The 25863-nt window shown below is 41.3% G+C and overlaps 1 protein-coding gene across 1 annotated transcript in view; it reads left to right on the forward strand.

Annotated features, from left to right (window-relative positions):
* Window positions 1–25863, forward strand: part of MAP3K15 (mitogen-activated protein kinase kinase kinase 15) — a 148650-nt gene that overhangs the window by 88269 nt on the left and 34518 nt on the right. The window contains 8 exon segments of the mRNA XM_089904724.1: window positions 4542–4712; window positions 9629–9714; window positions 9717–9740; window positions 9967–10126; window positions 13072–13222; window positions 14702–14809; window positions 23044–23093; window positions 25433–25528. Of these exon segments, the coding sequence (XP_089760850.1) occupies window positions 4542–4712; window positions 9629–9714; window positions 9717–9740; window positions 9967–10126; window positions 13072–13222; window positions 14702–14809; window positions 23044–23093; window positions 25433–25528 (846 nt within the window).

The raw sequence follows: 25863 nt of genomic DNA on the forward strand, positions 1-25863 counted from the left end.
ACAGGTCCTCAGGAAAGAAAGCAAAAAAGAGCCTGTTGTAAAATTGCCCAGAAATTAAAAAGAATAATCCCTTTATTAGAATAGTTATTAGTAAAATAAACACAAGAACACCTTGTACAAAGCTCAACAGTGATTTTTTGAACAACTTAATGTGTATCCTTCCAGACTTTTGTCTGTGCACATAAACTTATATGTAAATAGAGTTTACTGCAAAGAGTGGGATCATGCTATTCATTTAGCTCAGCAATTTTTTTTCCCATGAACTATTGTGAACGTTCTTCTATATAATTACGTACAGATTTGCCTCTTTGCAACGGTTGCATGATATTCCATAATTTGGGTGTTACAAAATATATTTTACCACTCTTATGTTAATGGACATTTGGATCGTCTCCAGTTTTTCACTGTTATGAACAATGCCATGATAAACATTTGTTCAAAAATTCTTGAGAGAGAGAGAGAGTGTGTGTGTGTGTGTGTGTGTGTGTGTGTGTATGTATATAATTATTTCTATATTATAGATTCCAGAAGTAGAATTGTTGAGTCAGGATGAGTACCTTTTCCTTTTTTTATTATATAAATTTCAAATACATTCAAAAGTAAGGAATAATATAACAAACCCCCGTTTATCCCATATCCACTTCAGTAATTATCATCACAAGCCAGTTTTGTTTCCCGCTCACTCGCACCCACTCCCTCTACTGCAACACTGGGTTAACAAAGACATGCCATTTCAACTCTAGATATTTCGGTATGTGTCCCTAAAGGTTAAGGACTTTTATAAAACATAATCATGGGCTTCCCTGGTGGTGCAGTGGTTGAGAGTCCACCTGCCGATGCGGGGGACGCGGGTTCGTGCCCTGGTCCGGGAGTATCCCACATGCCGCAGAGCGGCTGGGCCCGTGAGCCATGGCCGCTGGGCCTGCGCGTCTGGAGCCTGTGCTCCGCAACGGGAGAGGCCGCAGCGGTGAGAGGCCCGCGTGCCGCAAAAAACAAAAAACAAAAACATAATCATGATTATGTTATCATACGTAAAAATTGACAATAATTCCTTAATATCAGTGTTCAAATTTTCCAAATTGTGTGTGTGTCTCTCTCTCTTTTTTTTTTTTTTTTTTTTTTAACAGTGGCTTGGTTTGACATGATCCAAAGTCTACACATTGCGTTTGGTTGATAGGACTCTTAAGTCATATCAACTTTTCTCCTTCTCTTATTTTTTCTTTTCCTTATAATTTATTTGTTAGGGAAGCCATTTGTCCTGTAGAATTTCCACATCTCTGGATTTTGCTGGTCATATCCCTGTGGTGTAATTTAGTAAATTCCTCCCCCCACCAATCCCCGTAAGTTGGTAGTTAAATCTGGAGGCTTATTTCAGATTCTGGTTGGATTTTTTTAATTTAATTTTTATTTTATATTGGAGTATAGTTGATTTACAATATTGTGTTAGTTTCAGGTGTACAGCAAAGTGATTCAGTTATACATATACATATATCTATTCTTTTTCAGATTCTTTTCCCATATAGGTTACTACAGAATATTGAGCAGAGTTCCCTGTGCTATACAATAGGTCCTTGTTGGTTATCTATCTTATATATAGTAGTGTGTGTTTGTTAATCCCAAATGCTTATTTATCCCTCCCTGCCCCATGTTTCCCCTTTGGTAACCATAAGGTTGATTTCAAGATCTGTAAGTCTGTTTCTGTTTTGTAAATAAGTTCGTTTGTATCATTTTTTAAAATTAGATTCCACATATGAGCGATATCATATATTTGTCTTTCTCTGTCTGACTTACTTCACTTAGTATGATAATCTCTAGGTCCATCCATGTTGCTGCAAATGGCATTATTTCTTTTTCTGGCTGAGTAATATTCCATCATATATATGTACCACATCTTCTTTATCCATTCCTCTGTCAGTGGGCATTTAGGTTGCTTCCACATCTTGGCTATTGTAAATAGTGCTGCAGTGAACATTGGGGTGCATGTATCTTTTTGCCTTATGGCTTTCTCTGGGTATATGCCCAGGAGTGGGATTGCAGGATCATAGGATAACTCTACTTTTAGTTTTTTAAGGAACCTCCATACTGTTCTCCATAGTGGCTGTACCAATTTACATTCCCACCAACAGTGTAAGAGGGTTCCCTTTTCTCCACACCCTCTCCAGCATTTATTGTTTGTAGACTTCTTGATGATGGCCATTCTGACCCGTGTGAGGTGATACCTCATTGTAGTTTTGAGTTGCATTTCTCTAATAATTAGTGATGTTGAGCATCTTTTCATGTGCTTTTTGGCCATCCATATGTCTTCGGAGAAATATCTATTTAGATTGGTTTGATTTGTTTTTAAAGAATACTTAATAGTTGATTGTGTACTTTATCTGTTTTTTCTCTTTTTGTGATGTTAGTGGCCCTTGCGATCATTGCCTAGATCCGTTATTTCATTAGGGGTTGTAAAATAGTGATATTTGAATTTTATAATTAATTCCTGAGTTATTAGCACAAATACTTTATAAAGAGAAATTTTCACTCATCAGTGACTTGGTTACCCTGGTGTACAGTTTGTATGGGAAAAGGAAGCTATATGCTTAATTTTGCCTTGATCACTTTTCAAAAACAATGAATTCGTTTGTTAGCATCCTCCAGGAGTGACCAGTGAGGTTTTATAAGATCATTATGAACTCATAATTTTAGTGATAGTTGATGTGTTTCAATGCTTTATAGTTCTTGTTCTTCTTAACGCTCAAATTGTCCCCTCTTTGGCCAAAAACTGATTCCGGTTGGCTCCTGAGTCTTTGATATGAGTTTAGTAGCTTCTTTGCTTCTTTGTGTGTTAAGATGTACCAGGATAATCTTAGACATATCTGGAATCAATGATTCTTTCAAGGAGTCCTGGTTTCTTTAGTGAGAGATAATGTTTACAGACCTCAGTCAGGGCTTGGAGGTTGTCATTGCTACTGAGTTGGTCATTACTTTGGGCCTTTTTGGTAGACAGTGCTGGGGAAACCACCTCATGAATTCATACTGATGTCCCAATTCAAATTGAGGACTATAGGATTTTTACTTCTGTGATTTTGTATTTGTATCTCCTATGCTGAAAAATCTGGTTCCTCATGATATTAAATTAACATCATTGTTTGTTGTATTCTATACTGTAAATATATAGCATTTTCAAAATACCAGTATTAGTATTATCACTAACAGTATGATTACTGGAAACTTTTTAAGATTTCTTTGCATTTATATTTTTTTCCTTAGGTTATATATCCTCTTAGGAAAATACAGTCGAATTGCTATGTTTTTAAGCCATGTGATAAATTAGTTTCTCTCTTTTGTGGGTAAAGCCATCAACCGGATGCACAGGTTCATTTGTTTTGTTTTGCCCCAGCTGCAAATTCAGACGGTATGTTCATTGGCAAACAGTGTCTTTAGGCAACATTTTAAAAATTATTTCATTTTCTTTTATAATTATGTAAAAACCTTATGTATCAATAGTTTCAAAGTCAAATTCCAAGAAGTGTAACCTCTATGTGTCCCTGTCCCCTTCATCATGTTTTTTCCCTCCACCTATCGGTAGCCATTTTTGTTACCTTTTGTTTTATCTTCCATTTTGAAAAAATGAAAGCAGATGCATATATTTATTCACATCCCCCCCTTTTCTTAATAAAAAGGTAGCATTCTGTGCACAGTTTTCAACATCTTGCTTTCTTGTCTTAACATGATATTCTGGAGATCTCTCCACAGCAGTATTACATAGATGTTGTTTCATTTCTTTTTATAATGTTTAATATTTTATATTATAATATGAATATGAATATCATTAGCCATAGTTGATTTAATCAGCCCTCACTTCTGATGGACCTGTGCTTCCAAACCTTCACAGGAACACTGTTAATATTTCACAGCCGCAAACTCAAGTTATTTTGTGGCAAAAAATTCTTTTAACAACTGTCTAAGGAATCCATTTCCTGTACATAAAATGAAAATTTTACCATATAATGGAATAATAAAGACTGTGATTTATGAATATATAAATAATTTTTTATTCCGATGGGTATAACAGGAATTAGTAGAGTCCTTCCCCGTTTGAAGATGACAAGGCATTTCAGGTCAAGAAATGCCAGAATACATTTCTAAATTTATCTTGTCTTTCTGAATTTGGGGACCTGCCGCTTTTCCAAAAGAACCTTGTGTCAAACTGTCTCATCCTCATGATTCAGGCTTAGCTTCTGAAATCCTTACTCTCCCATCCAACGACAGGAGGCTGCCATATTATTTTTTTTCTGTCTTTCTGAATACATTGATTTGCATATACTTTCATCTACAGTCTAGGTCTAATTTAAAGAGGAAGGATCAGGTAGGACACAGTATGATTGAATGAGACTTACTGGTGTGGATCTTAAGCCGTTCTTTCATTTAAATATGAAAAATGAAATATAATTTAGATTTTTTTTCCTGCTAAAGCACCAGCCTTTCACAGAATGAATGCATATATACTCCCATGTCTTGATTCAGACATTTGTCATCTTATCACATGAATCTTTCAGAAGAAACAGCACAGGCGATCGTGAGAAGGCTCTGCAGGTCATGCTCCAGGTTCTGCAGAGCTGTGACCACCCGGCCCCCGACATGTTCTGCCTCTGCGGGAGGATACACAAGGACATCTTCTTGGATTCGGACTGCAAAGATGATGCCAGCCGAGACAACGCCATTGAGTGGTAAACCCTCAGCCCTAGTCAGTAGCATGTGCCTCTTTGCAAAGAATAGAATTGCACAGGCTAAGGATCCAGGTCTTTTCCCTACATATGTGTGTCTGCCTGTTTGCTGGCAGTGAAAAAAATGCCATAAATGTGGTCTGGGAATTTCCAGATTCCTTTTTCCAAAAGGAAACCGTTAGAAACAGGCTTTTCTACTGGTGACATTCTTTCCACAAGTACACTCATTTATCGGGGCGAGGAGGCTCAGCACACTCCTTCCCAGCTACTCCTTCCAGAACCTTGTTCCACCATTGTCGTAGCATTATCTTCTCGGTGAGCCGTTCATTACTTATTCATTCACTTATTCAACAAATGTTTATTGAGGGTTTACTGCATGCCAGAAACTTTCTAGATGGTGGGGATAAAGACACAGGAGATACGAATCCATGCCCTCGTGGACCTTGCATTGCTGGTAAGGAAAGTCAGACAAACAAATACAGTAAAATATATAGGATGTCAGCTGATGGTGAGGGGGAAAAGTTAATCAGGGACGAAGGAAAGGAGGACTGGGAGTTGTCTACAGTTTTATATAGGATGGTCAGTGAAGGTGAATAAAGATGTAGAGGTGATGAGGGAATGAGCCTTGCAGACAACTGTGTTCCACAAGGAGGGGATAACAAGGGCAAAGACCCTGAGGAGGAAGCATGCTGAGCATGCTCAGGGATGGTGAGGCAGGAGCAAGGGGGAGAGTGGCAGGAAATGGGAGAGCAGAAGACCCTTTTACTCTGGGTGAGATGATACAGTGCTGGAATATTCTGAGCAGAGGAGTGACAAGATCTGACATGCATTTTAACCAGAGTACTCTCACTGTTATGAATACATTTTAGGGGCTGTGTCAGCTATCATTTGCTGCATAACAAGCATCTCCTGGGAATTCCCTGGCGGTCCAGTGGTTAGAACTCTGCACTCTCACTACCGAAGCCCCGGGTTCAGCCCCTGGTCGGGTAACTAAGATCCTACAAGCCGCACAGCTTGGCCAAAAAAACAAACCAAAAAAAAAAAACAAACCCCAAGCATCTCCAAAACTTAGTGGCTTAAAACAATGATTTATGATCTCTCGTGATTCTGTGGATTACCCAGGCAGTTCCTCTGGTGGTTCCACTCTGTAAGTGCTGAGCTCACTCCTAAAGTTGTAGTCACCTGGAGAATCAGCAGGGCTGGAAGGTCCAAAATGGCCTCATACACACTTGACAGCTGGTGCTGGCTGTTGGTGGTGAGCCTCCATTCTCTAACGGGTGGTTCTAATCCTGGTAGACCAGCTTTCTTACCTGGTGGGCAGCATTCTCAGAGAGTGGATGTGGAAGCCAGAAAGCCTCTGAAGGCTCAGGAACTCACACAAGGTCAGTTCTGCCACATGTTCTTGGTCAGAGCGAATCACATGGTCAGCCCAGATTCAAAGGGGTGGAGAAATAGACTCCAGCCTGTGGGTGGGAGACATGGCAAAGGCGTGTGCATAGTGGGATGGGAGGGCATTGTGGTTATTAAATAATGTATCACATGGGTGAGGGCAGAAGCAAGGAACAGTTAGGAGACTACTGCAGAAATTCAGAGAAGAGCTGATGGGGACTTGAACCAGGGTAGTGGTGACGAAAATGATGAGGTGTCAGAACCTGGATATATTGTAAAGGTAGAGCCAACAGCCTACACCATCCCTTTCCATCACAAGAGCTCTTGGTATCGCTGCTGCATTTAATTCATTTAATTTAATTCTCATTTAATTCTAACTGCTTCCTCTCCCCCTCTCCCGCCTGCTCTTTGTTTTCCTTCCATACACGTTGGACTTTGTCCTCTTCCCTCTTCTCTCCATCTCTACTTTCCCCTGGTGATCCCAGTCACTCCCACACCTTGGAACCTTTAGTTGATCTCCAGTCCACCCTCTGTCCTAAGCTTTGGCCCCACATCACCCCTCTCTTTGCCCACCTGTTATACCTCAAGATGGTGCTGGTATTTAAGACTCAACATGTCTAAGGCTGAAGTCGGTTCCCCCTCTCCACAAGAGATGGCTTCCATTGTCTTGCTTTCTTACAACCATTCTTTAGCCTCCTAAGCATACACTTTTGGTTAATGTTTGATAACTTTGACTCACTTATCTCCCCATACAGTCAGTTCCCAATTCCAGTCCTTCTGTGAGCCTTCCCTCACTCCCTACCCATCCTTTCCCATCACCACCACCCCAAATCGGCGCCATTTTTTTTTTTTTAGTCTCTTGCCAGGAATGTTCTAACGGTATCCCAAGTAGGCTCTCTGCTTGGTGTCTCTAAAATCTGTCCTTCATAGATTGACAGCTTACTCCTCCTAAAGTTCAAAGATCCAAAATGGCTCTCCACTCCTTATTAAATAAAACTTCAAACTCTTAGATCCCCATTCTAGGCGCTTTGCAGACTTTCTCCAACCTGCCCCTAGCCCTGTTTCCCACTATCTGATATATGTCCAAGTAAACTGAAGTTCCTTAGGAGCTCCCCAAACTCCCATCTCTTCTCCTGCCATTTTCTGTGCCTGGGGTTCCCTTTCTAAATCACTATTGTTACAATTCTGTCCATCTTCATGCCACATCTCAAGCCTCTCTGTCTTCTGTGAGTCCCTCTAGACTTGGGTTTGTGTGGTTTTAGGTTACCACACTCATGAAAAATTAGTATTTTCACTAATTGTGTGTAGATATTATCACTTCCATCATGGTATAGGTTCTTAGAGGGCGGGGACCTTGTTTTATTCTTAGTTAATCCCCAGTAGCACCCGTGCACTGTATGCTCAAGAGAAATCACTCAGGGTGTTGAAGGGAAGGGAAAGGAAGGGAAATTAAAGTTTGGTACAGCCAAAATAGGAAGCTGTGTTCCCAGCATCGTGGCCAAGAATTCAACCTCCAGGTCAGGAAATTACTGCCAATGGCTCCTTCAAGGAAGTCAGAGGAGCCTTTTGCATGCACTTGAGAAGGTCGTGGCAGTGGATACAGGAGCAAATAAAGCGGAGTCTTCTGGTCAGGGCATGATGGCTCCGGTGAGACCGTGAGGGTCACCTTGCTCTCAGAGATGTGCAACACGCAGCTCAGAGAGGCAGGGGCTGGTTCAAGGTCGCGGGGCTGGTCAGACACAAACCTGGGACTGCAGTCCCGACTCTGAGTTCAAGACTTGTCTGTCCCCAAGCTGGGCCTGTTTCATTTGTGAATAAGAAGCACAGAGAAGTCACCCTCTCTGCCCTCTTCCCAGATAACTTTTCATAGTAAAAGAAAAATCAAATACAGTAGGATATGGAATTTAAAATCCCCAAGACATACCCGGGGGAGTGGGGGAGAGGTTTCAATTTTATTGGAATTCTGTTGACTAGGGTTGGAATGACTTTCTTGATATCCTCTAGTCCCTCTGAGGGTACTTGTATCAGGCCCCAAAGCTCATAAAATCAGATTTTAACTGATTTTATGATTTATGGTCAGATTTAACTGATAAGTTCTCCCTTCCACAATTTTATGTTTTGTGGGTGTTTGATCCTCCCGTTGTCACATGACTGATAAAATCAGACCTGGTGTACAAAAAGAAAGTTTTACATCATTACTTCATTGATCAAATTCTTTTTTTCCTGATCATGATGTTCATACTCACTCATGGAAGAGAAAGAAAATTTTTATGCGTAGAAAAAAGAATAAGAGAATTAAAAATGGCATGGTTAACCTTTTGGTATAAAAATGGTATTCACAGTTTTGGATCTTGTTTTTTATCCTAATGTAAGAGATCCCTGCCCCTTCTCTCACTTTATTATTCTTTTAATAAATTTATTTATTTTATTTTATTTTTGGCTGCATTGGGTCTTCGTTGCACGCGGGCTTTCTCTAGTTGTGGCAAGCGGGGGCTACTCTTCGTTGCGGTGCGCGGGTTTCTCATTGCGGTGGCTTCTCTTGTTGCAGAGAATGGGTTCTAGGCACGTGGGCTTCAGTAGTTGTGGTGCGCGGGCTTCAGTAGTTGTGGCTCACGGCCTCTAGAGCACAGGCTCAGTAGTTGTGGCGCACGGGCTTAGTTGCTTTGTGGCATGTGGGATCTTCCCAGACCAGGGCTCAAACCTGTGTCCTGTGTATTGGCTGGTGGATTCTTAACCATTGCGCCACCAGGGAAGCCCCCTTCTCTCACTTTATATGCCACTGCTCTTTGCAATCCAGAATTTTGGCAGTACTGCTTCATACATGAAAAAATAATTCCATTTCATGATATAAGCAAACAGACTGCCTGCAGAGAAAAAGCCTATACCTGTTGTGATTTCCATGAAATAAATGCTCAATATGCAAATGGAGTATAACTTTAAAAATGATATGTGGACATCAAATTGTGTTCTACTTTTGGGAGTAGAATTATAATAGGTTTTAAATTTCTTTTGTACCCTTTAATATAGTTTCCTTACTTTATACGATGATCGTGGCTTTTATTTTAAAGCCCTAAACCCTCTGAAGAAAGATTTTAAAACTCTCTAGTGTTAGTTTCTGTGTTGCTATTATGACATTTTAAAAAATATTTATGGATGTATTTATTTATTTTGGCTGTGCTGTATCTTCATTGCGGCACGCGAGATCTTTAGTTGCGGGATGTGGGCTTCTTAGTTGCAGCATGCGGGATCTAGTTCCCCAACCAGGGATCACACCCGGGCCCCCTGCATTGCGAGCGTGGAGTCTTACCCACTAGACCACCAGGGAAGTCCCTATTATGACATTTTTAAGAAGCTATCTGACTGCTACATGTGGCTGTTAGTAAACATGGGCGGCTGGAGGAGAGCTGTGAAACAATAAATTAGAGTAGTAAAAATTTTCATGAGAAGGTTGGTTTGTGCTAGTATTTGCACTTTTTCCCTCTACCATAATAAAATGATATAATAGGAATTTGGCGGTTCTGTAATTACAGGTCTTGCAAAGGGTTTGAGCTCCAGCCGTCTCTTTATTCAGGAATCAACCTTGCAGTTTTGCTGACAGTTGCTGGACAGCAATTTGAAATTCCATGGAGCTAAGGAAAATAGGTAAAGCTGTTTATGACTGCAGATGTTGATACGCTCTGGTAACACAAGTTCAGCATTAAAAATTATGTCCAAATGACCAACATTATATTTCAAAAGGAACAGTTACTGTATGATAGCACACCTGACGCAGTAGCCCAAATGCCCATTTTCTCCTCTAAAGGTTTACATAATATGGTGGAAACTAGAAAGACTTTTCATAACTTTATCTAAAATTCAAATTCTTAAGGTGTCCGGCTGAACAGTTTGTTGGGAAGAAAAGGGAGCTTGGAGAAAATGAACAATTCCTGGGATGTGGGTCAGTTCTTCAACGTCAGCATGTTGGCCAGTGATGTTGGGAAAGCTGTCCAGGCAGCAGAGAGGTTGTTCAAACTGAAACCTCCAATCTGGTGAGTCAGGTCTATGTGTTTTCATCACCCATGTCAACATCTGATCTTGTTCTGAAAGGTTTCCCCCAGGAGGAAAAGGTGTGAATGCCAAAAATAATAACAGTTGCTACGTTTTTCCTTCTGACTTGTTCATTAAAGCAAAGTTAGGGCAGAAAGAGCAACTTTTGAGGCCTTGCTTGGTTTTATGTGACGGGAGGGAAAGACAGGCAGACAGGCACCCACACACAGAATGTATCCCTACATGCTATGTCTCCAAGACAAAACTCTCAGCCCTGTTAATCTTTTCAGGCCACATAGGTCCTCAAGAGCAGAACGTTCTTGGGTATCAGTACATGTTGTGCATTTGTGAGAAAGCAGATAGTAAAGCTGAAAGTACACCAAGAAAATGATTTTCATCACAAATGAAAACTGGAACTGAAACACCAATTATAGATATGGTCGAGAAAATGGTGGCCCAGCAGTGGCCCTAGGTTAGCACATTATACAGCCATTAAAATGTACAGGAAAGAATACTTGGAGACATGGAAATGTGTTCATGGTTTATCATTGAATAAGAAAGGCCAGAGGCAGGGTATATTTTTCTATATCAGTGCTCAGACTTGGACATTATCAGAACCACCTGTGTTGATTAAAACACAGATTGCTGGGCCTAACCCTTCGGATTTCTGGTTCAAAGGGTCTAGGGTGGGACCTGAGAATTTGCATTTAGAAATTACAAGCTGACCTTAGTCTGGGGACCACACTTTGAGAGCTACTGTTTTATATGGACTCATTTTAATTAAAAACCTCTGTTTCATATGTGACTCAGAGGAGGGTCTGGGAGGGTTGGGCAATAGCTGACTTCCCAATAGACATTAAGCTCCATTAGAGTTGTGGTTATATTATTGATTGCTATAGTTTCATAATAGATTCTCAGTAGATATTTGTATAATGAAAAAATGATGAGTCATGGATTTGCTCCAACATATTGACAGTGGCTGTCTCAGGGAGGTAGCAGATTAAGAAGTTTGTAACCTGCTTTTTTAACTCTATTTTCTGATTTGTGTAAGATGCATCTGGATTACTTACATAATTTAAGATTTTTTACTTTTAACAATCCGTATTCGTCTGTCCCCTTCTATTTCTCAGCTCAGTGGGCCAATCTGGACTCTCAGGGGTAGGAATCTCAGCGTTCCTATCTCGTTTGACTGTATTTCTTTCCCATCTGGAGGACATAAATTTGACCCCGAAACCCTATTAACCTCTTGAAAGTTTTCTGAGGCTGAGAGAACACAGAGGCAGGCCGAGCTTCCAGCCCTCCTGGAGTGGCTGCTGTTTGCAGAATTCTAATTTTAAGGTGCATTGTTGCATCTGAGCCAGACAGAGCTGACTCTGGAGAGGAGACCTGAGGCTTGAATACATTCCTATTACATCAGAACCTGGACTGACTTACAGTGTTGGTACCTTTTGTTGTGGGCTCAAGACCACCCTGAGGTTCACGATTTGCTAGAACTCACAGAACTCAGAAAAGCTGTTCTACTCATGGTTATGGTTTATTGCAGTAAGAGTATATAGATTAAAAGCAGCAAAGGCAAAAGGCATATAGGGCAGAACTCAGGAGAGACCAGGCATAAGCTTCCAGTTGTCCTCTCCCAGTGGAGTCATGGACAGTGCTTACTTCTTCCAGCAATGATATGTGACAACGTGTACAAGTTATTGTCAACCAGGGAAGCTCACCAAGCCTTGGTGTCCAGGGTTTTTATTGGGGGTCAGTTATGTAGGCATGAAGCACCCATGTAGCTGACCTTAGTCACTGAGTCCCCCGCCTCTCTGGAGATCACACTGATACAGCATGGCCCAAGGTCCCCACCATGAATCATACTGTTAGCGTAAACTAGCTGGCCTGGCACAAGGCCCCAGGTAGACAGAGACTCTTATCAGGCACGATATCCCAAGGGCTTAGAAGTGATCTCTCAGAAGCCACTCAAGGGCCAGACCTTTCTTTGGAATGTATACTTGGACAACCCAGTCCTGCTGAATTAATCCTTTACTACACAGTACCCAAGCAAGTCAGGCAGAGCCTAGCTGATCTGCCTTCCCAGGATAGCTCCAGACTTTATCCTCTAAGGGCAAAATAATGCTCTGATACTATCAACAGAAACACCTCCCCACCAACCCCATTCACTACCAGAGAGGATGTGACCACCACTGCCTGGCAACTGTGTTTTCAAAGAGTTCATTTTGCCTAAAGATAGTAAAGGTGTGGTGAGATGGAAGACCTTATAAATTCAAAATCTACCAGGTCAGATCTAATTTTTTGTGAAAGAAAGTACATTGAGTTTAACATTAGTGATTGCCAGAGGTCAAAGAGGGGATGGGGATGGGAAGGAAGTTGGTGTAGCTATAGAAGGGAAACCTGAGGGATCCTTGTGGATGGAAGTATTTTCTATCTTGACTGTATCAATGTCGGTATCCTGATTGTGATATTATTCTAGAATTTTACATGATGTTACCATTGCGATAAACCAAGGGCACGTGGGATCTCTCTGTATTGTTTCTTATAACTATGTAAATCTATAATTACCACAAAATAAAAAGGGTAGTTAGAAAAGAAGACACTGAGTTTGAAATTTTTTCATTTTGCAGTTGCTTTGAACTTCAAACCACTTGCTCTTGTTAATTAAGATAGCAGATGCTTTCCAGTCTCTATGCTTTGAACACAATGTACCAAAACTGAGGTTTAGCCCAATGTTCGTAAGAGCCTTGTTGTATGTTTGTTGGACAAGCTTATTTTGCCCCCTTTGGGTTTCTTTTAATTAAGTATGTGGCTGCCAAATTATTAAGAAGCACTTGCTACACACTATGAATTTAAGAAATAAGGCTTTTGGGAAACTTCTTTTAAAGGAAGTAGAATTGAATTCCGTTTCTTTGGGAATCTAATTTATTGGTGCTCATGATTTTTCCAGGTACCTGCGATCATTAGTTCAGAACTTGTTATTAATTCAGCGCTTCAAGAAACCCATTATTGAACACTCACCCAGGCAAGAACGGCTGAACTTCTGGTTAGATGTAATTTTTGAGGCAACAAATGAAGTTACTAATGGACTCAGATTTCCAGTAAGAGATGCTAAATCCATTTTTTTAAGATTAAAAAAAAAGAAACTGGGGTTGGTACTATCTAATTATTGAATACTCTTAAAGGAAGAAACCCTTAGAGTAATTGAAAATGTTAAGAGATCCATCAGTCTTACGTAGAATCAGCCAGCGAGAGATCAACTCACTAGAAAAAGCTGGCTGTATCCTCTAAAATAGTGGTTCTCAACTAGGAGTGATTTTTGTCCCCCAGAGGCCGTTTGGCAACGTCTGGAGACATTTTGGTTGTCACAACTGTGGGAAAGGTGTTGCTACTGGCATCTAGTGGGGTGGAGGCCAAGGATGCCACTAAACCTCCCACAATGCACAGGACAGTCTCCTGCCCCCAACACAAAATTATCCAGCCCAAAATGTGCATAGTGCTGAGGAGGAGAAACTTGGTTCCACAACAATGCAACACTAATAGTAAAATTTTCGAATTCACAGCTGTTTCCTGTTGAGCTTTGGTTTGCCTCCAGTGCCACTAATTACTTTTTAAAACGTCATTGAAAAGCAAAATCGCTTTTAGCTTTTCATTGAGTTTTTGTTTCAATTTTATGATCATCTTATAAGGAGTCATGAGTAAGACATCTAAGCATCCCAGAAACTGAACTTCAGATAATTGTTTCGTGTTTATGTCATAAGATTTTGTGAACATTCAGTGTTCAGAATTTCATGAAACATCGAATAAAAGATTATGTTGTTTGAAATGATTATGATAATGATTTTGTGCCTGGGCAATAAGTTTTTAAGTCTTCTGTGAATTATGAAATGTTTCAAACCTACTGAAAGGTACAAAAAAAATAATGGAACAGACCCTCATGTTATCTCTACCCCAGCTTAGCAATAAATATGTTGCTTTATTTGCTTTGGAAATTCATTCTCTCTCTCTCTCTCTCCCCCTTTTTTACCCCGTTCCTCTTCATCTCTCCGTCCTTCTCTCCTTCCTTCCTTCCTTCCTTCCTTCCCTCCCTCCCTCCCTCCCTCCCCCAGCAAAATAAAATATGACTGATGGACTGTCATCTCACTCTTCATCCTCTTGCATTTTTTGCAGACTTGAGTACCTACCTGTGGATCCTCAAGTTTACTTCCTAATTTCTCTCAAAAAGTGTAGCCTTCCTCTTTCTTCTCTGTGACGTCCTCAGGCAAGCCTTTCTTGGCCCCTCTGTCTAAAGAAGTGTGCCCCACCCCTTCCTCACCATTATTCTGCCTTATTTTCTTCAGAGGTCTGTATGTTACCTTACTGCATATCCTTATCTGTTAGTTATACTATCTGCCCCATCAGAGCATAGACCTCCCATAGGGAAGGGATTGTGGGCCGCCGTATCCACAGGTCCTAAAGCAGGGTTGCTGCATAGTAGGTACACGTAGAGGATCTGCGGAGTCCAGAGCTTCCCACTTCCTCACTGGGCAAGATAACCTATGTGGCATGTTCCCACGCATTACAGAAATCTGTTCTTTTAGGTTCTGGTGATGGAACCAACCAAAGTCTACCAGCCTTCGTATGTCTCTATAAACAGTGAAGCTGAGGAGAGGACAGTTTCTCTGTGGCACGTCTCACCCATGGAAATGGTAAGAAAACAATCATAAACAGCTCTCTCTTTATTTTGTACTATTTAATGAAAAATTCAGTTTTCAAGTAGGAGAGTCAACTATATTGTAGTACTTGAAAGAACAGGCACCCATGCCTAACTTCTGAGTTACAGGACTATGTGAGAGTGTAATCACAGATGGAGGAGAGGAAGCAGGGTTTTCCAAATATATATATTTGTATTATACGTATAGCTATGTGTGTATATACATATGTGTATATATACGTGTGTGTGTGTATATATATATATGTATTTATATATGAATGAATATAAACTTGTGGGAAAAAATGAGTTAAACCATGAAGGAAGTGGATAAGCAATAAAGTGAAAGTCCCTCCAAATCCCTCAAACTTGGTATGTATTCCCATCACCAATGATTTGATGGATGTCCATCTATACCTTTCTCTAAGCTCAGTTATATATGTATAATGTGTGTATACATATATCCATTATATATATGATATACATATATATAGGGGGAAGAAGCATTTTCATTAATGAGATCATATGGTGAGATTTGTTATTTTGCAGCTAACTCTTTTTAAACGATCCATACATCATGGACAGTTTTTCATATAGCACACACTGATCCACCCGATTTTTAAAATGTGATATTCCCTATATTCCCATATCATGGTGGTGCATTTCCGGGTATGGATGAGCCATAATCTATTTTACCACTTTCCTGCTAATGCACATTTAGGTTTCAGTTTTGCATTCTAGCTGATGGTAAATACGCCATTGCACATCCTGGTGGTTGCACCATACCACGCGCGTGTAGATGTTTCAGGAGCAAAGAGTCCCAGAATTGGACCTGCTGGCTTCAAGACTACATATGTTTGAAATTCGGTAGCTACTGTCAAATTCGTACCATTCTAATTTATACTCACACCAGCAATATGGGAGTGGAAACATTTTCATCGCCCATTAAAGATATTACGCAAATGCTGGGCTAGGCCTCATGTTTTGTGGTAACAGCTATATTTTCATCTGTATTTGTCTAAAGTACTTCATCAGATTTTTTCTTTAATAAAATATTTTGTAGTAATAAAAAAGAGGTGGCACCTTTGACAAGTACATTAGATCTATTTGCTGTGTCTGTGTTTTCATGGAGTGTGGGGAGAGTTCTGCCATCAACTTGGCAAAGGAGGATTTTTTTCCCCCTGGAAACAAGAGTGTGAGCAATTATGTCTTAATCAGGTAAAAATAAGCAATATCTTCAAAACTAAAATACAACATCAGAGAATAAGGAGAGGTTCAGAATCATATTGGAAAATTTTTATCAGAAATAGTCATGATACAACAGCTTTCCATTGTTCAATGGGTATAAAGTTTCAGTTATGCTAGATAAATAGGTCATAGAGAGCTGCTGTACGGCACAGTGCCTATAGTTAACAATATGGGATTGTGCACTTCACATTTGTTAAGAGGGTAAATATCATATTTGTTCTTACCACACACACAAATAAAAACAAAACCCAAGGGACACAAGGACACTTTGGGAGGTGTTGGATATATCTAGTACCTTGATTGTGGTGATGGTATCACAAGTGTTGGCATATGTCCAAACTCATCAAATTATGTACATTAAATAGGTGCAGTTCTTTCTATATCAGTTATACTTCAGTACAGGTACATATGAAAAATATATAGTCATGAATGATATTTCAAGTTGCCTTAGTCTGCTTGAGCTGCTGTAACAGAATACCACAGACTGGGTGGCTTAAACCAGTGATCCCCAACCTTTTTGGCACTGGGGACCGGTTTTATGGAAGACAGTTTTTCCACAGACCTGGGGGGCGGAGGGGATGATTCAGGCGGTAATGTGAGTGATGGGGAGCGGCAGATGAAGCTTCGCTCGCTCGCCCGCCCACCCGCCCGCCCGCTGCTCATCTCCTGCTGTGCAGCTGGATTCCTAACAGGCTGCAGACCGGTACTGGTCCACAGCCCAGGGTTTGGGGACCCCTGGCTCAAACAACAGAAATTTATTTCTCACAGTCCTGGAGGCTGGAAAGTCTGAGATCAGGGTGCCAGCATGGTCAGGTTCTGGTGAGAACCCTCTTTCTCGTTTGCAGATGGTGGTCTTCTTGCCCTGTTCTTACATAATGGAAAGAGAGAGAGAGAACTCTCTCCTGTCTCTTCTTATATAGGGCACTAATCCCATCATGAGGGCTCCGCCCTGGTAACCTAATCACCTCTCAAAGGCCACCATCTCCAAATACCATCACACTGGGGGTTAGGGCTCCAACATATGAATTTGTGGAGACACAAACATTAAGTCTGTAACACAAATGTAAGCCAGTAACCTTGTCTAATATTTAACAGCGAAGCAACCTTCTCCTCATTGATAAGAGAGCCAGTAGCCATTTGTGAAGATGAGCTGCCGTAATGTGCTGGGGTATTTTTCCTGCACTGTGTGCTTTAAATATTTGAGCAAAATAGAAGGAGCTAGAATAAGATACATACATGATGTTCATACAGATATATCTCATTTGAAGCATGCATGTATCTTCTATTAAATTTGCCTCTGTTTTTTTAACCTTTTAAGTATAACACAGAAAAGTGCATAACTCATAAATGTACAATTTGATGGATTTTTTTATCAAGTGAACACATCTAAGTAACCAGTGCAACCCAGGGAAGGGAACATTAGCAGGCCCCACCCCCCCAAAGCCCTACTTATGTTCCCGCCTCCAGGTACCACTGCCATGAAGCACCCTGTCCTCAGTGTTCAGATTCTTGTACTAGAGGCCAACCTTGCTTACATTCTTTGTGTCATTGATGCCACTGTGATGCAAGAGAAGTTTCAAAATTCTGATCTGTAACCTCACTATTCCATTGATAGATGTAACAAAACACCTCATTTAAAAATTTTTTTAATTGATCTATGTCATCTTGTTTTTTTCATATTTCTTTTTTTATATAAACTTATTTATTTTTTTTTTTGGCTGTGTTGGGTCTTCGTTTCTGTGCGAGGGCTTCCTCTAGTTGCGGTGAGCAGGGGCCTCTCACTATCTCGGCCTCTCTTGTTGCGGAGCACAGGCTCCAGACACGCAGGCTCAGTAGTTGTGGCTCAAGGGCCCAGCTGCTCTGCAGCATGTGGGATCTTCCCAGACCAGGGCTCGAACCTGTGTCCCCTGCATTGGCAGGCAGACTCTCAACCACTGCGCCACCAGGGAAGCCCCATCATTTTTAAATTTTTATTGGGGTATAGTTGATTTACAATGTTGCGTTAGTTTCAGGTGTACAGCAAAGTGAATCTGTTATACATATATCCACTCTTTTTTAGATTCTTTTCCCATATAGGCCATTATGAAGTATTGAGTAGAGTTCCCTGTGCTGTATAGTAGGTCCTTATTAGTTATCCATTTTATATATAGTAGTGGGTATGTGTCAATCCCAATCTCCCAGTTTATCCCTCCCCCCCTTACCCCCCGGTAACCATAAGTTTATTTTTTACATCTGTAACTCTATTTCTGTTTTGTAGATAAGTTCATTTGTAGCCTTTTTTTTTTTTTTTAGATTCCACATGTAAGCAATACCATATATTTGTCTTTCTCTGTCTGACTTACTTCACTCAGTATGACAGTCTCTAGGTCCATCCATGTTGCTGCAAATGGCATTATTTTGTTCATTTTATGGCTGAGTAATATTCCATTGTATATATGTACCAAATCTTCTTTATCTGTTCCTCTGTTGATGGACATTTAGGTTGCTTCCATGTCCTGGCTATTGTAAACAGTGCTGCAGTGAACATTGGGGTGCATGTGTCTTTTTGAATTATGGTTTTCTCAGGGTATATGCCCAGTAGTGGGATTGCTGGGTCGTATGGTAGTTCTGTTTTTAGTTTTCTAAGGAACCTCCATACTGTTCTCCATAGTGGCTGTATCAATTTACATTCCCACCAACAGTGCAAGAGAGTTCCCTTTTCTCCACACCCTCTCCAGCATTTATTGTTTGTAGATTTTTTGATGATGGCCATTCTGACTGGTGTGAACACCTCATATTTTGACAAGTAGCTGTGGAAAAAACTAATCCTATTAAAGTGACTCTTCATACTTTTAGAGCAAAATGGTTTTGTTCTCATGGAATTCTACAAATCTATAATGGTTGCAGGTCTTTAATGGGAATTTCCATCGGTACATATAGTATCTCACTAGTTGTAAATGTGTTACTTTGTGTATATAGTCTGTAATAAGAAATAGAAAGAACTATATAAGCAGCAAATGCTAGTTTTCCTTGACTGAGGAAATGTTTTGCACAGTGCTTGGTAGTTGTCAGAGCAAGTGTCTGAGAGAAATATAAATTGCCTTTTTTTCTTTGAGAGGAAGGCTTTGCTTTTGCCTTCATTTACATTTTAAAAATTCTGCAGGTTGTGGAAGCAAGCAGGTTAGCCTGGAGTGAAATGATAACTTCTCTGCACAGACTTGCAGTTCTTCCCGGTGTGCTGTGGTGGTGGGAAGCAATCACACAGGCACATGTTCACCTGCAGACAGCGCCGCTGTAACATTAGATTAAGGTCTGCTTCATCAGCCAGGGATTCAGAAACGTACGCTGGTCAGTGTTTAACCACCAGCTCTCCAGGGCATATGGGAGCAGAGGGCCGACATGTAGTGTTTACTGATTTCTGTGGTGTAAATACTCCCGTCATGGCCAGTTTCACGCAAGCAACGTCAGGTCACCGAGCACAGGGTTAGGAAGAGATGTGCACAACTGGCCTCCCAAGCTGGTGCGAGCTCGCCCAGCACAGCGATGCGGGGAGGCTGCACAGAGCAGGCGCAAATGCAGTGTTGCTCCCTCAGCTTCTCGTGGGCCCCAAAGTCACCAACAGGTGCACTGTGGCCACCATTGCTATCCATAGGGGTAGGGCTGCTGGTTTTGGAAAGCTCTTTGGGAGGTGCCTTTTATGCTTATATTAGCGACTGGAACATCTCACACAAAAAGTCTATGCTTTTAACAACAACCAAAAAAAAAAGTCTATGCTTTTAACACAAAAATCCCCCCTCCCTGAAAGTCCGCATCCTGGGGGTAGGAGGGCAGAGGCTGAGTCAGCACCTAGGGGATCCTGAAGGAGTCCCCTCCCTCTGACTTCCCGGCCCATTTCTCCAGAGCCCACCCCGGCTCTGCTTCCAATGCACTGTTACTGGGGGCTTCTGGCACTGTGGAAAGCTAAAATCTTGAATCTGTTTCCTCATCATGATTTGGTGAAATATCCCCTCTCAGCAAAGATTAGAATGCTGCCTTACAGGAGGCTCGGGACAGGAGGAGAACAGTCACAGCTTTCCTGATTGACCCGCCAGGACACCACCAGATAGCTCATGAAAAACTCCCCTTGCAGACACAGGAGAGCACAGACTTCACGGTTCCATTTGTATAATATTCCAGAGCAGGCAACACTCTCCACAGTGGGACGAGTCAGAATAGCAGTTGCCTTTGGGTCGACAGAAGTGACTGGGAACAGGGGATCTGAGGGAGTCTTCTGGGCTGCTGCTAATGTTCTGTCTCTTGGTTTAGATGCTGGTTACAGTGGCTTTTCATTTTGTGGAAATTGATTGAGATGATCACTGTAGCCTCTTCTGAATGTATGCCGTATTTCAGCTTAAAAGTTTAGTAATGATTTAAAAAACACTTGTAGTGGCCCTCTTGATAGTCCCCAATCATTATTGGATCCTGTGACTTTGCAGATAAAACTCAAGGTCTTTTGTTAAGTGTCGAGCCCCTATATAACCCTGTCCTCCTTCTCCTCCCTCCTTCTCTTCTCCCTCCCCGACCCTCAGCCCCAGCCAGACCTTCATCTGTCATCTCACAGTTCCCTGAGCTGGCCCTGCAGGAGTTCACATCTGCACTTTTGTTCTCATCCTTCTCCCTCCCTGGAATTCGTTCTTCCAATTACCCAAGTCCTAACTTTTGCAGAGGTATCTCTAACCACCCTTTCCCGCCTTCCGTCCTTCCACTGAATGTCTGTTCGCTACCCAGTTGTCTGCATCATGTGCAAAGTACATCCTATCGCTTATTTATCCGTTTTCCAAAGTGTCTCCCCAGCTGGTCTGCAAGCCCATGCACGACTTCTGTATTTTTTTATCTGTAGGACCTATGAAGCAGGAACCCCCCACCCAATGCCTATTGATTATGATGTAAAGGGAAAGCGGAGGGGAGCTCCGTGTGGTTTACTTCTTTTTTAAAAAATTTTTTTAGATTTAATTTTATTAATTTTTTTGGCCTCACCACACAGCATGTAGGATCTTAGTTCCCTGACCAAGGATCAAACCCGTGCCCCCTGCAGTGGAAGTGCAGAGTCTTAACCACTGGACTGCCAGGGAAGTCCCTCCGTGTGGTTTACTTCTTAACCAGTAAATCTTCCTCCCAAATCGAGAAGTTCCCTAAAGGTACCCTAGAGTAAACCTACTTGAAAACTTGTGTGGTTGAGCTTGCTATATACATACAGCCTCTTTCAGGCTCTCTCGAATCTGCCCTCATTGATATTTCTGTACCTGAATCCAAAGCAGACTCCCGTTCTCCACCACTACCCTCTTTCAGTATTTCCTCTGAAATACACTCAGTCTTTCTATAAAGATGGGTCTGATGTGATAGCTTTCATGTTTTCATCCACTTTTATCTTTCACAGCTCTCAGTGATTCTCACACAGAGGGGAGGCTTAAAGTCCTGATGATGGCCTCCAAAGGCCTGCATGATCTCCCTAACCTTCTCTCCCACTCCCCCTTCACTCACTCCACTCCCATCTCACTCCCCTCCTTGCTGGTCCCCAAACATGCAAAGCACACTGCTGCCTCAGGGCCTTTGCACTTGCTGTTTCCTCTGCCTGGAACTGGTCCCCCAGTTATCTGCATGGCTCACTCCCTCACCCTCTTTAGCTTTCTGCTTGAAAACTCATGACTTCCTGCCCCACCTTAATGCTCTTTGCTGTGTTATTTGTGTTCATAGCACTTCTCACCCTCCACCATGCTCTTCACTTACTGTTTGATTTATTACCTATCTTCCCTCACTCGATTGTAAGCCCCATGAGGGCAGGGGTTTTGTCATTCTCTGTCATGTCCCTGCTGGTATGTTGCCTAGTGCATAATAGGTGTTTCATCAACATGTCTGGATGGATCCTCTCCCATTGGGAGCGATCCTCCCAACTGTGCCTGTTGTCATTGCTCCAGGATGGCAGGAAACTTGTCACCCAATCGCTTGTGGCTGTTCTCCTGAGCCATATGCTCAGTTATTTGGCTCTCACACTTCTCTGGGAGGCTTAGCTGGTCATTTATGGCATTCCCCAGGCTAACCTAATGTATTTTCTTATTTAAAATTATTCTCTGTCGTTGTAATGTATTGGTATTGTAGCCTATGGCCCTTCTAAAACTGGGAATTCAGACACTCCTTGTGAGGCTTAGCTTTGTTCATAGTTTAAGGGAAAGGGATGGTGGTGGAGGGAGAGGACAGAGTTCTATATGTATTTTTAAAGTGCATCTTGTACAGATTGAAATCCCAGTTAGTCTTTGTATTAGTCATGGTAGGCCAGACGCTAAAACAAACATCCCCCAAATATCAGTTTATCTATGATGATAAAAGTTCATCTATGTCTCATGTCATGTCCAGGTTGGCAGGGTCTGCATTCCATCTGGTAGTGGATGGGGAAAGAGAATGTAGAGGACAGGATTGCCGTGGAGGTTTCTAATGAGCTAAGCCCACAGGTGGAGCACATCACTCTTGTTCACATCCCATTGGTCAGAACTCCATCAAATGACCCCACCTAACTGCACAGGAGGCTGGGAAATGTAGTCTAGTTATGTGCCCAGGGAGAAAAAGAAATGAAGATTGGTGAACACTGACTGGTGTCTGCCACATTCTTGCCTCTCCAAACATTTTTGTGGGTCATTCAGGTTGGGTGGGCTGTTCCCAAACTCATCTTAGAGTTTTCTTGATACGTTGACAGAAGATGAAAGGCTGCTCACTGTGTATGTACTGTATGCCTGTTGTTTCTATTTCATATTTAGATCGTTTGTTCTAAATTGGATAAGAGATACAAATGAATTTTTACAATAGGTTAGAAAATGTTTCTGGTGTTCCAGGTTATGCGAAATATCTTGCTTTAACTGCTAAATTCTATTGAAAGTAAAAAATAGCAGAAGCGATTGACCATAGAATGAAAGCAAAAATGATTCTTTGCATGGAAAACATCAAACCGCTGACTTTTGTCCTTGATACCTGCAGAAACAAATTCATGAATGGAATTTTACAGCCTCTTCCATTAGAGGAATAAGGTAAGAACATAAGAGAAGATGTAATTATTGTTTTAATACAAATAATGATGTTTTTATCACTTTGTTTCTACTTATTTATAATACGTGGTGCTCTCATTTTTAACAGAATCCAAAACAGACTATTTTCTCTCTTGTTGCCCTGCCCGAGCTTGTTCATCACGTGCTGCTGGTAAGGCTTCTCAGCTTGTTATAGCAGAGTGGCTGTTTTTGTATCCAACAGACGAAACTCTCTTGTCTCAAACTTTTTTTTTTTTTTTTTTTTGCTGTATGCGGGCCTCTCACTGCTGTGGCCTCTCCCGTTGCGGAGCACAGGCTCCGGACGCGCAGGCCCAGCGGCCATGGCTCACGGGCCCAGCCGCTCCGCGGCACGTGGGATCTTCCCGGACCGGGGCACGAACCCGTGTCCCCTGCATCGGCAGGCGGACTCTCAACCACTGCGCCACCAGGGAAGCCCCCTCAAACTTTTTTAAAACAAGAAGTTATGTGTGTAGAAAGAGAAAGTGTTTCTTCTTTGAGCCAGTGATGTTCGGGTGCTCAGGGACCCCCAGAACTGAAGCTGGGAGTTATTTGGTAATGATACTTGGCTGGGATCTCCTGGGCAGAGTAATGGAGCCAAGGGCATTGTTACTGGCAGGTGAGTAAGGTGGTGTATTCCCAGGAGAGTTCTGCCACTTGCTATTTGGTTCAGGAGCGCTGACCATTTGGGCCTGAATTGTGTGGCTGCTCTCTGAGTCCGACCCTGCCAGCACACCCAAGGGTGGGAGGAACTCTGGAGTAGATATGAGTTCTAATCCCTCTTTTGCTGTTTGACCTTGAGCAAATCATTCAACCTCTCCAGGTCTCAGTATCTTCATAGTTTCCATCATATTAAGGGCTTGGACTAGAACTCTATGTCTTTTCTCTGATTCTCAGACCACAGGCCAATGACTGAATCCCTGTTACCCCCAGATGCAGCATGATCCTTTCCTAGACACATCAGTGTTTAAATTGGAGTAATGTTTACATCACTTTTAAAGGGAGAGAAATCATTTAAGAACAGAGTAGCATATTTGAATAATACTGCTTAGAAAATATAAGATAATTCAAAAGGTGTTAAACATTTTCAAACATGTACTACCCAGAAACTAAGTTGTATGGTAACATGTAGTCAAGAACCTTCTGTTTGTACCTTCTCATAGAGATACCTCTTGCTGCCATTTTAGCCATCAACAGAGATGTGCAAAGGGCCTGGGGTGAATCAGACCCTGGAACCAATGTGACATGAAGAGCATGTGTTGAACATTCCCAAGGCTATCCAACTAACTGTGGTAGTTCCTTTAAAGATTGGTTTTGAAAAGTTACTCATGTATAAGCTAGTTTTAATTCATTTTAAATCACCCTGTACTTCTGCTGTTTCAACTCGTGATTTGTCATGTAATCCGTAACATGTAAGGAATGGTCAAAGAAGCTGTAATCTCAGGAAGAGACGACTTAGAAAGGGCAAGATAAAGTGGCTTCATTTGTTTGAAGGGCTCATCATAGAATCTAGCCTTTTGCATAGTGCTACCTGGCAAAATGAGGGCCATTGCGTAGGCTTTGGCACAGTGCAGGTAAAGAACTTTGTAGCAGTGAAATCCATCAGGAGATGGAATCTGATGATTTTCTGTCACTGGATATTCCAGGCAAACTGAATATTGCCTGTTCAAGGAGCTGTAGAGTCAGATCCAGGCCTTTGGTGGGGATGGATCAGATAACATTTAAAGGCCTTTCTTGAGCTAAAATGCCATGTTTATTTCCACTTCCCTTGTGTGGCCACAAATACTGTGTCCTAATATTTTTCAAGTCTAGAAATTCCTTTGATATCACAATAAATTATTTCACAAATACCTTTTTAATGACCTTATAAACTCTTGAAGACAGAAACCATATTTTATTCCCATTCCTGCTGCCCGTACACTTTGCTTAACATTGAATATATAGTAAGTTCTTGATACATATTAAAGTCTGTTGATGAATGCAAACTCAAACATCAGCAAGATAAATGCCCCTCCTATTTAAATTTCATAGAGGAATAGAAGTCACTTTGGTGGGCGGGGGGTATTTGTTTTTTGTTTTTTGTTTCTTTAAACATCTTTATTGGGGTATAATTGCTTTACAGTGGTGTGTTAGTTTCTGCTTTATAACAAAGTGAATCAGTTATACATATACGTATGTTCCCATATGGGTATTTGTTAAAACATTAATGAAACTTTCAAATTTGTAAGATGGAAGAAAAGCTGTTCCTAGATTTTTCTCAAAAAAATTAAATTGATATCCAAATTTATATATAATAGGCATTCTTATGTTTTGAAATTTTGCAGCATATCCAAGTTTGATGAACGGTGTTGTTTTCTTTACGTCCATGATAATTCTGATGACTTTCAAATCTACTTTTCCACTGAAGACCAGTGCAGTAGGTGAGTTTTGATCTGATTCAGGTATTTTCAGTCTAATTATGGTGAATCACTTTTAAAGGGTCTTTGTTGTGAAAAATATTTAATTGCTATACTGCGTTTCCTGAAGTTTTAACTTATGGAAAATTCTTCCGGGTTTATTGAGATATAACTCACATACCATGCAATTTGCTCATTTTAAAGTATAGAATTCAAACTTTTTGTTTTTATTATATTCACAGTTTTGCAGCCATCACCACAATGTAATTTTAGATTATTTTCATCACTCCCAAAAGAAACACAGTATCTGTTAACAGTCACTCCCCATTTTCTGTCAACCTAACCCCACCCCCCCAATC

The sequence above is a fragment of the Delphinapterus leucas genome, chromosome X (genome assembly GCF_059928025.1).
Source record: "Delphinapterus leucas isolate spDelLeu-1000000601 "Yukka" chromosome X, BTC_Dleu_Yukka2, whole genome shotgun sequence".
NCBI lineage: Eukaryota > Metazoa > Chordata > Mammalia > Artiodactyla > Monodontidae > Delphinapterus > Delphinapterus leucas.